We start from the raw sequence: 13417 nt of genomic DNA, 5'->3' as shown, positions 1-13417 counted from the left end.
GTCAATGCAGCTAGCTATCAGAAGATTTTGGAGCACTTCATGCTTCCATCTGCTGAAAAGCTTTATGGAGATGAAGATTCTATTTTTCAGCACGACCTGGCACCTGCTCACAGTGCCAAAACCACTGGTAAATGGTTTACTGACCATGGTTTTACTGTGGGGCAGCACGGTGGCGCAACTGGTAGAGCTGCTGCCTCTCAGTGAGCAGGTCCTTGGTTCAAACCCCGGTCCAGGGGCCTTTCTGGGTGGAGTTTGCATGTTCTCTCCGTGCATGCGTGGGTTTTCTCCGGGTACTCCGGTTTCCTCCCACAGACCAAAAACATGCATGTTAGGCTGATTGGTAACTCTAAATTGTCCCTAGGTGTGAGTGAGAACGTGAATGGTTGTTTGTCTCGTTTGTCTCTATGTGGCCCTGTGATGGACTTGCGACCTGTCCAGGGTGTACCCCGCCCCTCGCACAGTGATTGCTGGACATGGGCACCAGCGACCCCCGTGACCCAAAATGGAATAAGCGGGTAAAGATAATGGATGGATGGTATTACTGTGCTCAATTGGCCTGCCAACTCTCCTGACCTGAACCCCATAGAGAACCTGTGGGATATTGTGAAGAGAAAGTTGAGAGATGCAAGACCCAACACTCTGGATGAGCTTAAGGCCGCTATCGAAGCATCCTGGGCCTCCATAACACCTCAGCAGTGCCACAGGCTGATTGCCTCCATGCCACGCCGCATTGAAGCAGTCATTCATGCAAAAAGATTCCCGACCAAGTATTGAGTGCATAACTGAACACGATTATTTGAAGGTTGGCGTTTTTTGTATTAAAAACACTTGTCTTTCATTGGTGGGATGAAATACGCTAATTTTTTGGGACAGGCATTTTGGGTTTTCATGAGCTGTATGCCATAATCATCAGTATTAAAACAATTAAAGACCTGAAATATTTCAGTTGCTGTGCAATGAATCTGAAATATATGAAAGTTTCATTTTTATCATTACATTATGGAAAATAATGACCTTTATCACAATATGCTAATTTTTTTAGAAGGGCCTGTATGTAAATTATCGTATGGGCCAATAAAGTCTTTACTAGGGTCTTTCCTGTGGACCTTGAGTTTGACGTGTGTCCTTGAGGACTGATGTTTTCCCTAAGAGTGACCAGAACAACATCACATCTAGATGTCTCTCTTGCAATATTAAAACACAAATATATTACAAATATAAATCCTTTTGAAAGCAGTTCATGTTTGTAATAAATTTATTGATACACACGACACAGCACTACAATATCGCCTGGTGACAAACACACCTAAAGGATACCGCCAATCAATTTTGAATTTGGCCAAATTGTTTTGATGCATTGTATTGTACACAGAGGACACGAGACAATAACTGGTGCATATTAGTCAAGCTTTCCAGTGATGAAAAGAAAAAGTATTCTATTTTTGAAGATTTTATCAGAGAAAATTAGCTTCTCATCCTCAATTTATAGTACGATGTTGACGCAAAGCCTCTAAAAACTCCTATTTATGGTAAGAGAAAAACAAAATGGAAAAATGTGCAGACGGGTTAGGCCTTTTTGTGGATCTGTAAAATGCTGCTAGCCTATCAGCATCTCTGACAGATCTCGAGGTTAAAACAGGTAAAGAGAAAACAGGAGCAACATTAGGCCAAATGATCTGCAACTGTAGTTTCCATGGCAACTCAAAACGTCCCATGACGGAGTGCTAGCTCAGCAGAAGAGGCTGCAGCTTACATAGCCTCAACACAACATTCAAGTCCTGCATCAGTGAAGCTGCAGATTCAAAATAAAAATAAACTGTTGTTGGATTTTTGTGAGATTCTGACCAACAACTCAGGTTAGTATCAGTCAGTGGTATTGACAGATACAAGTTAAACAATAATAATAATACGCTGCACCGTCTTATTACAAACTAGAACTACAGAATGCAAAGAGCTGACAAACCTGTCAGTCGATGCATTTGACAACCAGGAATCAGACGCAGCACCTGGGATTATCTCATATCTTAAGGAATATGCTTAAAACGTATTTTTCCCTCTCATGGTTCATCATCTCTTTGTTTGGCTTCATGCATCATTTATCTCGTTCTTTGTTCAAGTCTGTTTCTTTGCTGCTTCTGCGTCGTCAGCCATTGATGTCCGAGTGCTGCTGGTGCTCTTCATCATGTTGTGTAAGCACTTTCAGGTCAGCAGGATTTATTCTTGCTCTTGCTAGTTCTTCATGTCGGTGCTCTTCCACAAGTATGCGTATTAAAGCGAATATACATTTAAATTTAAAAAAATCACTAAGTGAGGATTTGCTAAAGAAGCCAATGAACCTAAAATAATAATTCTGCATAAAAAGCCAAGTGATGCTTCAGGCTGCCTAATAGTACACCCCCTCATAAAAAATGTGAGCCATATTTGATTCAATATACTGTAAAAAATAAAAACAAACGCAAAAAATACCCCACTATAAAACATTTTATTCCATCAGAAGGGGACATGCGCAGCCACAGAGATGAATTATTTAAATACAGTTGTATCCTGATATGAAGCAGTTATGACTTAAAATACACAGAACAACAAAGTTTCTGTTAGCAGATGTAAAGAATCAAGTTCTTGATAACATCATCTCTCTGTTGTGTTTATTTCTGCTTCCTTCTTGAGCCAAATCATTGTCACCATGGAAACAGGGAAAGCCCCACATGTTGCCAGGGGAACGAAAAGAGAAAATATGCAACGCTGCAGTGATCTGAGTGTGGATGTGGGTGGATGTGTGTGTATTCCCTGTGGGGCCCACTCGACAGGGGAAGCTCTGATTCAGTCGAGGATGCGAACGTTGTTCGGTTCAAATCGTCATGTTCTTGGCCACAGCCTTCCCCATTCTGTCCTTTAGGTACGCCAGTTTATGCCAATCCGTCTTCAGCTCCAGCCACTCATAATAAGGCACCTTAGGGAGAATGAAAAGTTTTCAAAACCTTTTAAGTAGTTTAGATTTTTATGTTTTCAGAGGCACAGAGCTGTGAAACTCTGTTTCAAAAACATAAAGATGAGAACAACGCGATAGGGTTGTCTCAGACGTTAGTTGAAACATGTTACAATGCAGCAAACCTGAGAAGAAACGATTCTATGAGTAGGTAAGAAGATTGTCCTAGATGAAGAGTTTGAGCGTGGATTGGCCTAGATGAGCTCTATTTATACCCAAGACTGCAGCAAGACCCACCTGACATGCCCTTCATAGTACTCGGCCCATTGTGTTCAAGCTCTCAGCCTGTTGGATGCTGCTGCAGCAGCAGATGCTTCTCTGCCTCACTCCACTGAAATATTTCTATCATAGCAAACGCCACACTGGCTGATTCCTGTTTTAAGTGGCTTTAGAGCGCAAAGCGTGCAACAAAATAAAACAATGCCACAGTGCTGACATCTCTAGTAACTTTTTTACCTCCACTGTGATGAAACCAGCCAAGTGAAGATGTCGCTTCATCATCACAAAACGTCCCAGAAGGTCTCGACTCTTAGAGGCAAAGTGGGGGAATTCCAAGCCCAAGAAAGCTAACCTAAAAAAAAGAAAAGAAGGATAAAACAAAAGTACCACATAAGGCACATTATTAGTGCTTAGCGTATTTTTTGTTGGTTTTTCTTGGTTCATATCTTAAATATTATTACTGTTTTTCTTTTAAATTTTATTGTTGGATGTAACTGGGACCCTGAGTACACAATCGTTCCACCACATGTACCACATGTGGTGTGAATAACAAATAAAAAAGCTCTGACTCTAATTATATGCCCAATGACAAACTCATACAGCAACACAGTAATTTATAGCAATGGCCCAGACGGGCAAAGGCCTTGTATAATGTTTGACCTTGATATGTGACCTTAATCTTAAAACTGGGATGAATAATATGCAACTGTCCATCTAGTGATGATGTATTGTATATGAAGTTTCCTTAAAATATCTTGAGTGGATCAGAAGTTCTCGGCAGGACAAGAGAAAGTTTTTGGTCATGTGGACTAAGACTATACAGTAGTCCCTCGCTACCTCGTGGTTCGTTTTTTGCGGACTTGCTCTATCGCGCTTTTTCAAAGTAAGATTGGACATGACACACAATTGGCTGATTGACGGATGAGCCACATGATCAGTAATTTTTATTTAAAATAAATTATTTTTAATGATTTAGCACCTGCTGCAACAGCCCATGTGAGAGCGCTGGCAGAGTGCAGCTGGTGACAGAAAGCTGAGATCATGACATGCTGTGCTCTTTTAGAGCGTTTAGAAACATTGTTTAGAATATTGCAAGAGTGTGGGAAGGGTTTAAAACGCCTTAATATAAATATATATACACATACCGGTATACACAGACCCTTTCCAAAAAATTTGAATATCATGGAAAAGTTGTTTAAATTCCATCCTTTCAAAAAGTTAACCTTTAATAGATGATAGATTCAGGGCCCAAAATTTAAACAATTTCAAGTATTTATTTGTTTATTTTTACATAATTTGGGCTTCCAGCTCATGAAACCCATGAAAACAGGATTAAAATAAATTAGAATACTGTGGAGAAATCAGCACAAATGTTGCAGGGCATGAAACTTTCAAACTGAGTGTGACACTAATCATCTACTAAACTCAAAGCACCTGCACAGGTTTCCCCAGGTGTCATTAAATTGCTTCAGTTTGGTTCAATTGTCTCAGTTCGGTTCAATATGGGGAAGACTGCAGACAACAACAGTCCAGAAGACCATCACTGATACCCTCCATAGGATGGGTAAGCAACAAAAGTTCATAACTAAGGAGGCTGGCTGTTCACAGAGTGTTGTGTCCAAGCATAACAATGGAAAGTCTAGTGGAAGGGCAAAATGTGGCAGGAGAAGATGCACCAGCAAAAGAGATGACTGTGGGCTTCAGCGGATTATCAAACAGAGAAGATCCCAGAATCTGGCAGAGATCCAGAAAGAGTGGAATGAGGCGGGAGTCACAGCTTCAAAAACCATCGCATTCAGACATATCCGGGAGATGGACTACAACTGTCGGGTTCCTCGGACCTCTTCTCCGATGAAAGTAAAGTGTTCCTTTCATTCGGAAATCAAGGTCCAAGGGTTTGGAGGAAGAAGGGTGAGGAACAGAGCCCATACTGCTTGAGGTCCAGTGTGAAATATCCACAGTCAGCCATGATTTGGGGTGCAATGTCCGGTGCAGGTGAGAGACGGTATTTAAAAAAAAAAAAAAAAAAAAAAAGTTGCGTGCAACTAATTAGCATTACACCAGTACCGACAAGTGGACGGTGGGTGCGCAGTTCGGTTTGATTGTTAGGTTCTGTTAAAGGGGCGGGGCGCCCTGACGTATTACGTCATGAAATTAGCATATCATGATATCATTTTTTGTCCGGGCAAGCTACTGGTATTATCGTGAACGATATGATATGGCCCGACCCTAATTAGAACTGGATTCCATGATATTCACTAGATTCAAGATGGCTTTAAGAGCAAATCAGCATTAGCAAACAAAAAATGGTTAGAACTTGAGTCAAGTTTACAAGGAATGAGCTATAGTTTGGTGTGGTAGTAGTTGAGTCATCCTCGTCTCATTCTGTGAGTGCTGCTTATAGTTCTTGCAAGATCTCCCTTTATTGTATTAGATTATGCATAACGTTTGACCCGAACAGCTATAACTATGTCCCTTCTTGTCATAAGATGTTCTTAGTTTAAAACAATGGCATGCAAAGCGGCAGGAGACATGCATTCCTTTTTTTTTTTTTTTTAATACCGTCTCTCCTCATGTTTTCTTCCCTTTTCTCATCTAAGCAAAATATTATTCTGAATAAGAATAAGAGGGCCGCGCTATTTAATAGCCGCAGCTTCGTGCACTCCGCCCATCTTTCGGACGACTGTACGTACATATTCGCGTTGTATCTCGGTGCAATGCCAATAAAGTTTATTCTGATACTGATTAACCCTTGTTCTTTTAATTTTTATATAATACTGCAAAGCAACATGTTAAGTTAATTTTGTCAAATGAATAACTGATTTCTGTGGGGTTTTTTTTGTTATATCACAAAATATATTATCGTCAGAATGCTCTGAAATATCACATTATATTTGAGCCATATCGCCCACCCCTAGTTCTAATGTAAAAAAAAAAAAGCAGCTTTGTGCTATTTTTGATCAGGATGTCTTTTAACCCCCACATTAAAACTAGTACCAGAACCGCTTTCCTTCCTCTGCATAATATCTCTAAGATTAGAAACAACTTGTCCAAAATTATTCAGAAAAACTGGTCCATGCATTTATCATGTCTATGCTGGACTCTGGGTGTCTAAAACCTTATTTAAAATATCTTCAGTTGATCCAAAACGCTGCTGCCAGGGTTTTAATGAGAGTTGGTAGGAGAGATCAAATCTCTCCAGTTTTATCTTCTCTCCATTGGCTCCCTGTCAAATTCAGAATAGAATTCAAAATCTTACTTCTAACCTACAAAGCTCTCAACAACCTAGCTCCATCTTACATTAGAGATCTTATTGTTCCATATTTTTCTAACAGAGCACTCCGCTCTCAAGACTACAGGTTTACTTGTGGTTCCTAGAGTTTCCAAAAGTAGAATGGGAGGAAGAATCTTCAGTTATCAGGCTCCTCTCTTGTGGAACCAACTTCCAGTTTCTGTCCATGAGGCTGACGCATTGTCTACTTTTAAGATAGGTCTTTTCTTTTTGATAAATCCTATAGTTAGGGTCAGCTTAGGTTTCCTGAGCTATTCCCTAGTTATGCTGCGGCTTATATGTTATATGTGGCTTAGACTGCTGGAGGACAAACTGACCACATTTCTTCACTCGGCTGCTGTCTCTAATTGCTCTAGTCTACCTGTTTGCATTTGTAATTATTTCTATACTTAACATGTTTTTTTGTCTTTCCTCCAATATTATGTACACCTGGTCCTGCCATTCTGTGTTTGTTTGTTTCTTCTTCCTGTTCCTCTCAAACCCAGCCGGTTGAAGCAGATGGCCACTCGTCCTGAGCCTGGTTCTGCTGGAGGTTTCTTTCTGTTAAAAGGAAGTTTTGCCTTTCCACTGTTGCCATTGTGCTTGCTCAGGATGGGAGACTGTGATAAAGTGAAGATTCAACGAGTCTGCTGGCTTCCTTAGATGTATAACTTTTTACTAATTGCCTTATAACGTATGTGAATGTTTCTGTTCAGTGCCTGAAGATGACATGTTGTGACTTGGCACTATACAAATAAACTGAAATTTAAAAAATAAAATTAAAAAAAATTGAGTAACTTTGAAAGTTAAATCAGTTGTAGATGTACATCCAGTGACTACTTTTAAGAGTTTTCTTCAAATCCATCCAATAGGACATGATACATTTTTGCTAAAACAGAAAACGAGCCCAGAGACTCACCGATGTGCCCCTTCAGGTAAATTCTGGTCTCCTCCTCCACTCTGTAAATGAGGGGCTTTTAGTGTGGTTATGTCAATTGGTTTGTAGTCACAATCCACAACCATTTCTCCATCTGAATGATACGTATGAAAAGTTTAAGACAAAAGACATGTTTAGAAAAAGATTTCTGGATAGAGTTTATAATGTGTAAAATAGTGTGAAAACATGCTTAAGGGCTAATTCGACCCATCTTACCAATCATCCATCCATACACTGTGGCAACGCCGGTGCGGATGGCCTCCGTCTTACCACCCACCAAACTTAGAAGCGAATTTCTCAGACTGATCTGCAGTTCAGATAACGAGGAGCTAAACACTGGGGCCGGCAGGATACTCGGAGAGGAACCTGGATGCTCCAAAAGGAGAGTGGCAGCGATGTGCAGCATCTTCAGGTTATAGTTCTCCAGTTGAGTTGGACTGCCCTCTGCTCACAGAAAATACAAGAAAAACAGAAGAGTTGGCAAATTACTTGCACCAGTGCTGCCATCTGCTGAACCAGAGCAGAAGTTTTAGCCAAAGAGCTTTAGATGGAACAGTTTCACAAGAACACGGTCTGCTCTTTAACCAAATAACATGGATGTGATAATATTAAAGAGGCTAATTAATATGGTATATAATAGTGTTTTTTGGTTAGTCAAAACCACAGAATATGCAGAAGTTTTGATTTTTAAAAGACATTTCTATTATTTTATTCTGTCTTTCTAATCTATTTGTTGCTTTGCAGTAACCTCAGCAGGGTATTTGTTGCATATCAGACACTGTGCTTCAACTAAAATTGAGGACAATTTTCATAATAAATTTAATAGGCTACTTGACTTTTTTTCTTACAGATGCTTTAACAGGGTTTGTGTTGTGTTGGGGGATGCAATCTGTTAGAGAAAATAGGCAACATGCACTCATGACAGATCATTAGGTGATTACAGGGTTTATTATTAAGTTTTATCTGGTGAATTTAATTAATTTCATTCAGTCAACCTTTATTTATACTTGTTAGTCTCACTGAGCCTCAGGGGCTCATTTACAAGAGAGACCTGATATTAAAAAAGAGTGATGACAAAAGTAGACAATCATAAAAGCCATACAAATTGAGAAGAACAAATAAAAGAAAATCTAATTTAACTAATCTCTAAAATTATTCTTCATGTCATTACTAGTGAGCTTTAATAGATTTCACTCCTAATTTCCCCACAAGTAAAAACCTGATGTTTGTAGAAAAACTCTTATTTACTAAAGCAGGATATTGATGTTTTACCTCGTGTTCCACATTTTTAACCTATTCAGATTAACTTAAATGTTTAAGTTTGAATGATGCACATGAACTGGAACTCAACTATTAACAGTTTGCCCACTATTTTGGTTTCTCCCATCACAAAAAAGCTGGCTGAATAATTGTTTTGAATCAATTTTCCCCAAAAGCTCATGTTTAACAAAATAAATAAATAAAACATAAATAAATGAGGAGAAATTAAGATGTGAAAATAAAAATAAGCAAAAAATGCAAAAAAATCATCTAAAATTTATTCTTCCTTCCTTCCTACATAGAAAGCTTTTACTAAACGGCATTCGTATTGTATGAATGTTTCTGTCCAGTGCCCTGAGACGACTTCTGTTGTGACTTAAGAGCTATAGAAATAAACTGAACTGAATTTTAATTTATTTAGATTAATTTTAAAAAGTTGGTAACAAACAAACAAACCTGAGTTGTTACTGATATAATAGAATAGAGTGGTTGATCCAAGGTTGATCCACTCTGAGAAGGTGCTATTTATAAGACTGAGCTGAATACAGCACCTCAGACTGAAGAAGTCTTTCTGATGAAAAACGAAACGTTTCTACAATTTTTTTGTTTTGTTTTTTTGAATGTCCAGAGGACCAGATTTAACTTTTTTAGATATTAGTATAGAGTAAAAGTAGAAAGCGGGTCAAAAGCTGTTTAAATAAATAAGATTGTAACCACCTGAATCAGCTCTTTGATAATGTATTCATTTTTTATGTATATGCATTTACTGCATGCACTTTTATTTCATTTGTATTATTCTGTTCATTCGACTTCAGTCCTCAATACAGCCATGTTTACACAATAACAATGAATCAGATTTCTGGTTTGGGCTAAAACCTAAAACACGTGTACTGGGTGATTGTGCTCACTTTTTCTTTCTTTAAGACAAATTAAAAGTTGTGTTTTACACATTAAGGGTATCCTGAACTCCTAACAGCAACGTCTCCTGATTAGGATTAATCATTAACTTCACACAGACTCTCTCACTGGTACATTTTCCTTTTTAAATCACTTCTTGGTCTGCTGCCTTCATACATCTCCTCCTACATGTCTCTGCGTGAGTGCAGCTACAGCGTGTGCTCTCAGGACATTATTACCTGCAGTGTTCCCTCAGTGAGAACTGAATTAGGCAAAAGGGCCTTCTCCTACTCCGCTCCTGTTTCCAGGAATATCTTGCAAAAAGATCTGAAGCTCTCGACCTTGACCTCTCTAAGTGGCTTTAAACATCTGCTAAGTTCCTGACAAAAACCAATGCAGACATGTTCCTGTTCTATTTCGTATAGGTTTCGCCCTTTAAGACTGTCGCTAGTGGGTTTATCCCTAGGCGTGCAGCGCAGCACTGAAAAATTTAGTCCACGCCCACCTGTTGTGTGGGCCTCACCCATGGTCCGTATAAATTACGGTGAGACCGGGTAATCGGCTCCCATCTTTTCTTCATCCAGCTAGCTAGCTCTGTCAGAAGAACGAATAAGGAAAAGTTGTCCAGCTTTGACTGGCACAACCTTTGCTAAGGATGCCTGGGTCTCCGCCACGCCAACCTCCTGCCGTCCCGGTGAGCTCTTCCTCCCCGAGGAAAAGCAGACGAGCAGCCTTGTTCAAGGTAAGCGCCGAGGAGTGCTTTTCTGTGGCGGGCCGCTACCCGCTGGATGACGCCACTGCCTTTTCTAATGTGTTTTTTCCTCACGGTAATCGAATGATTTCCTCAAAAAGGCGATGTTAGCAGCAGCCCCACTGAATGTTTTTTCCGCGGAGGGCCGCTACTCGCTGGAAAACGCCACCGCCTTTTCCAACGTTTTTTTTCTCGAGGTGAATCCGATGATTCCCTCGAAAAAGGCGTTGTTGGCAACAGCTCCGCTGAGTGTTTTATTCTGTGGCGGGACACTATGCACGGGAGGACGACACCGCCTTCTTTGACGCAGAGTCACGCAGTGAATCGAATGATTCCTCTGAGAAAGGCGATGCGGAGCTGCCCCTTTCCTCCTGGAGAGTGTAGTGACAGAAGACGAGTGGCTGAGCAGATGCTCAGTCACCTTGGATCTTCCCACGTCAGCGACCACACCGCTCCCAGCCGTCGGCACCCTCCACTCGGAGCTGCTCGGCATAATCCAGGAGGATGTTAACACAAGGGACTTTCTATCCCTCGCCTCCCTCCTCCCTGATCGGATGATCTGGTGGCAAGGTTGGCTCCGCCCCGGCTTGTCGCCCTGACCCCATCTGGCCTAGCTGTCTAGCTGTGGCGCACACGGCCGCACTGCGTCGTTTTCAGTGTATGTTCATGCATTACTAGGACAGCTCTTCAGGACGTCCTCTATCCACTCAGTGCTTCTCACACTGGTTGTGTGGGGCTATTTCTGAAGCTTACAGTTCATCTGGACTGGATCCTCCAGAGAATCTCAGCGCATTCCACCAGAGGGTTTTCATCCTCCATGGCTCTGCATGGAGGGATGACAATGGAGGATATTTGTATGGCGGCTGCCTGGTCATCGCCATGTTCAATTATTCATTTTTATCTACGTGATGTTTCTACTTTCTCCATGACCCATTCTGTTCTCAAGGTTCTGACAGAATGATTATTTGTTTCATGGAGCCTAACTTTTGAACTCACACCAGCCTGCATGCAGTCGCAGTGTGAGATATTTATTATCAGTCACAAGTTCATGACTGCAAATTTTATTGTTATTAACCAGTTCATCCTGAGGAGCTGTTGGTCTGCTCTGTTTATTGTTACACTGTTACAATTCATATCATCCGTTGTTCCTATTCACAGCAGGTCTGCTATCTCAGCCTTTTTTTTCCTCACCTGAGATTTTCTCCGGTGCGCTCCTGCGAATGGAGCACGCAATTACGCAGCGCATAATTACGCACACAGAAGGCTGAGTGATGAAATGTTTTTTTGTGCAAGCAGGTGCTTCATAAAACAGGAGGTCTTTTAGGTGTTTAGGTGTGAACTGCCAATCTACATATGTGTGTGTGTGTCTTATGTGTGTGTGTCTTATCTCACTCAGCCTTATAACCTGAATCTCTCACTCTCTGCTCTTTGAATTGAGAAAGCTCCTCGGATGAGGAGCGAAACGTCTTCTGTTACAAATAAAGTCCAGTTGTTTTTGTATTGAACGCTTTTTGAATTCATCATGTCCTGGATGACTGAGAATCTTCACCAGCACGTCGTGCGATTATGCGTCTTTCACGGCGCTGCGGAGCCGTTTCGTTTTGTTCACGGGCAGTTCATTGTCAATGCTGACTGACTGAATAAAGTTTGAAAAAAAAACCCTGCAGCGCGACTTGAACAGAGCAAGGGGGAGGCAGAGCAGAAGTGGTGTTTTCAAAGGAAATTAAGTAAATTTTACAAATGACCGACGCAGCGAAAACTGTTCGACCCAAGTCCTCCAAAGAGTGGGAGCTCTTCACAAAGATAAAAAATGAGAAGCATGCAGCTTTGAAAATCGCCGACACGACACGGGAGAACCACGGAGATAAACGTAAACATGTCGGAGTCACGAGGAGGAGGAAGGAGCTGAGCAGCTGATACAACTCATCCTGTGTTGCAGGTGAGTCTCTACAATTTAACACATTGTTCTGTTTCCAAGAGAGAAAACGTAACGTCAGTCTCGCTGTAGCTGAAGCTGCTGCTTGTTTGTTTGTTTGCTGATTAATGACGGTGATGGAGAACGTGTGTGTTAGTTTTTATTTAATTTAATTGGTACAAGCAGTGTTTAAATGTGATTTATAAATAAAGCTAACACAAATATAATAATTTAATGATTAAGCTTCAACTTTTAATTTGCTGGCAAAGTCTGAAGATACTGCAGGTACGGCAGGATGAATTGCATTTAAACAGGAATTAAAGTAATTTATTACATCTACTCAAATGTGTGTAATTAAGTATTTTGTGTGTGTGTTTGTGTTTAATTGCTCTTTTAGCTACTTTTGCCTGAACCTAACGCTGTAAGTGAAACAAGGCATTTCTTGAGTTGCTGTAAATTATGTTATAAAACATATTTACTCATTCCAGAAAACAACAACAAACAACAACATCCTTCATGATGGACAGACGTCATGGACACCACAGCAGCAGCTGTCTTCACTGAAAGATCCTTAAATGATCATCACTGACATGAGGCCTCTGTCGATGGTTGAAGACGAAGGCTTCACTACAATGATCCACACTTTTAATCCAGGTTACAATAATCCACACTTTTAATCCAGGTTACACTCTTCCCTCAATGACACAGTTTACAAAGTAGCTACATATTGTGCAGGTATAAAGATACATTTGTATATATATTTGTGTACTAGGGCTGCAACTAACGATTATTTCAATAATCCATTCATGGGCCGATTATTTTTTCGATTAATCGATGAATCGGCAAAAAAAAAACACGTTTTAATTTCCACCCCTTTATTCCAAAATTGAACATTTGACTGACATAGCAATTCACACAAAAAACAGGTTGCTATTTTACTATTCTGTTAGTAAAATATTGAATAATAAAAAATAAAAGTTAGTCAAATAGCTTAAAAAAATAAATGTACACAAAAATATATACAAATGTGTCTTTATACCTGCACAATATGTAGCTACTTTGTAAAATGTGTCATTGAGGGAAGAGTGTAACCTGGATTAAAAGTGTGGATTATTGTAACCTTGATTAAAAGTATGGATTATTGTAACCTGGATTAAAAGTGTGGATTATTGTAACCTGGA

The 13417-nt window shown here is 40.2% G+C and overlaps 1 protein-coding gene across 2 annotated transcripts in view; it reads right to left on the bottom strand.

Moving 5' to 3' along the window:
• Nucleotides 1-2463: 2463 nt before the first annotated feature.
• Nucleotides 2464-13417, bottom strand: part of tbrg4 (transforming growth factor beta regulator 4) — a 17595-nt gene continuing 6641 nt past the window's right edge. For both annotated transcript variants that reach the window (XM_037676972.1, XM_037676973.1), the window contains exons 8-11: nt 7630-7857; nt 7396-7507; nt 3443-3557; nt 2464-2950 (exon numbers count right to left, since the gene is read on the bottom strand). In XM_037676972.1, the coding sequence (XP_037532900.1) occupies nt 2849-2950; nt 3443-3557; nt 7396-7507; nt 7630-7857 (557 nt within the window). In that variant the 3' untranslated portion in view covers nt 2464-2848. The remainder of the gene's footprint in view (nt 2951-3442; nt 3558-7395; nt 7508-7629; nt 7858-13417) is intronic.

This window comes from Nematolebias whitei, chromosome 5 (assembly GCF_014905685.2).
Source record: "Nematolebias whitei isolate Nwh7 chromosome 5, NemWhi1, whole genome shotgun sequence".
Taxonomy (NCBI): domain Eukaryota; kingdom Metazoa; phylum Chordata; class Actinopteri; order Cyprinodontiformes; family Rivulidae; genus Nematolebias; species Nematolebias whitei.
The sequence above is the reverse complement of the archived record's forward strand: the minus strand, read 5'-3'. Positions and strand labels throughout refer to the sequence as shown.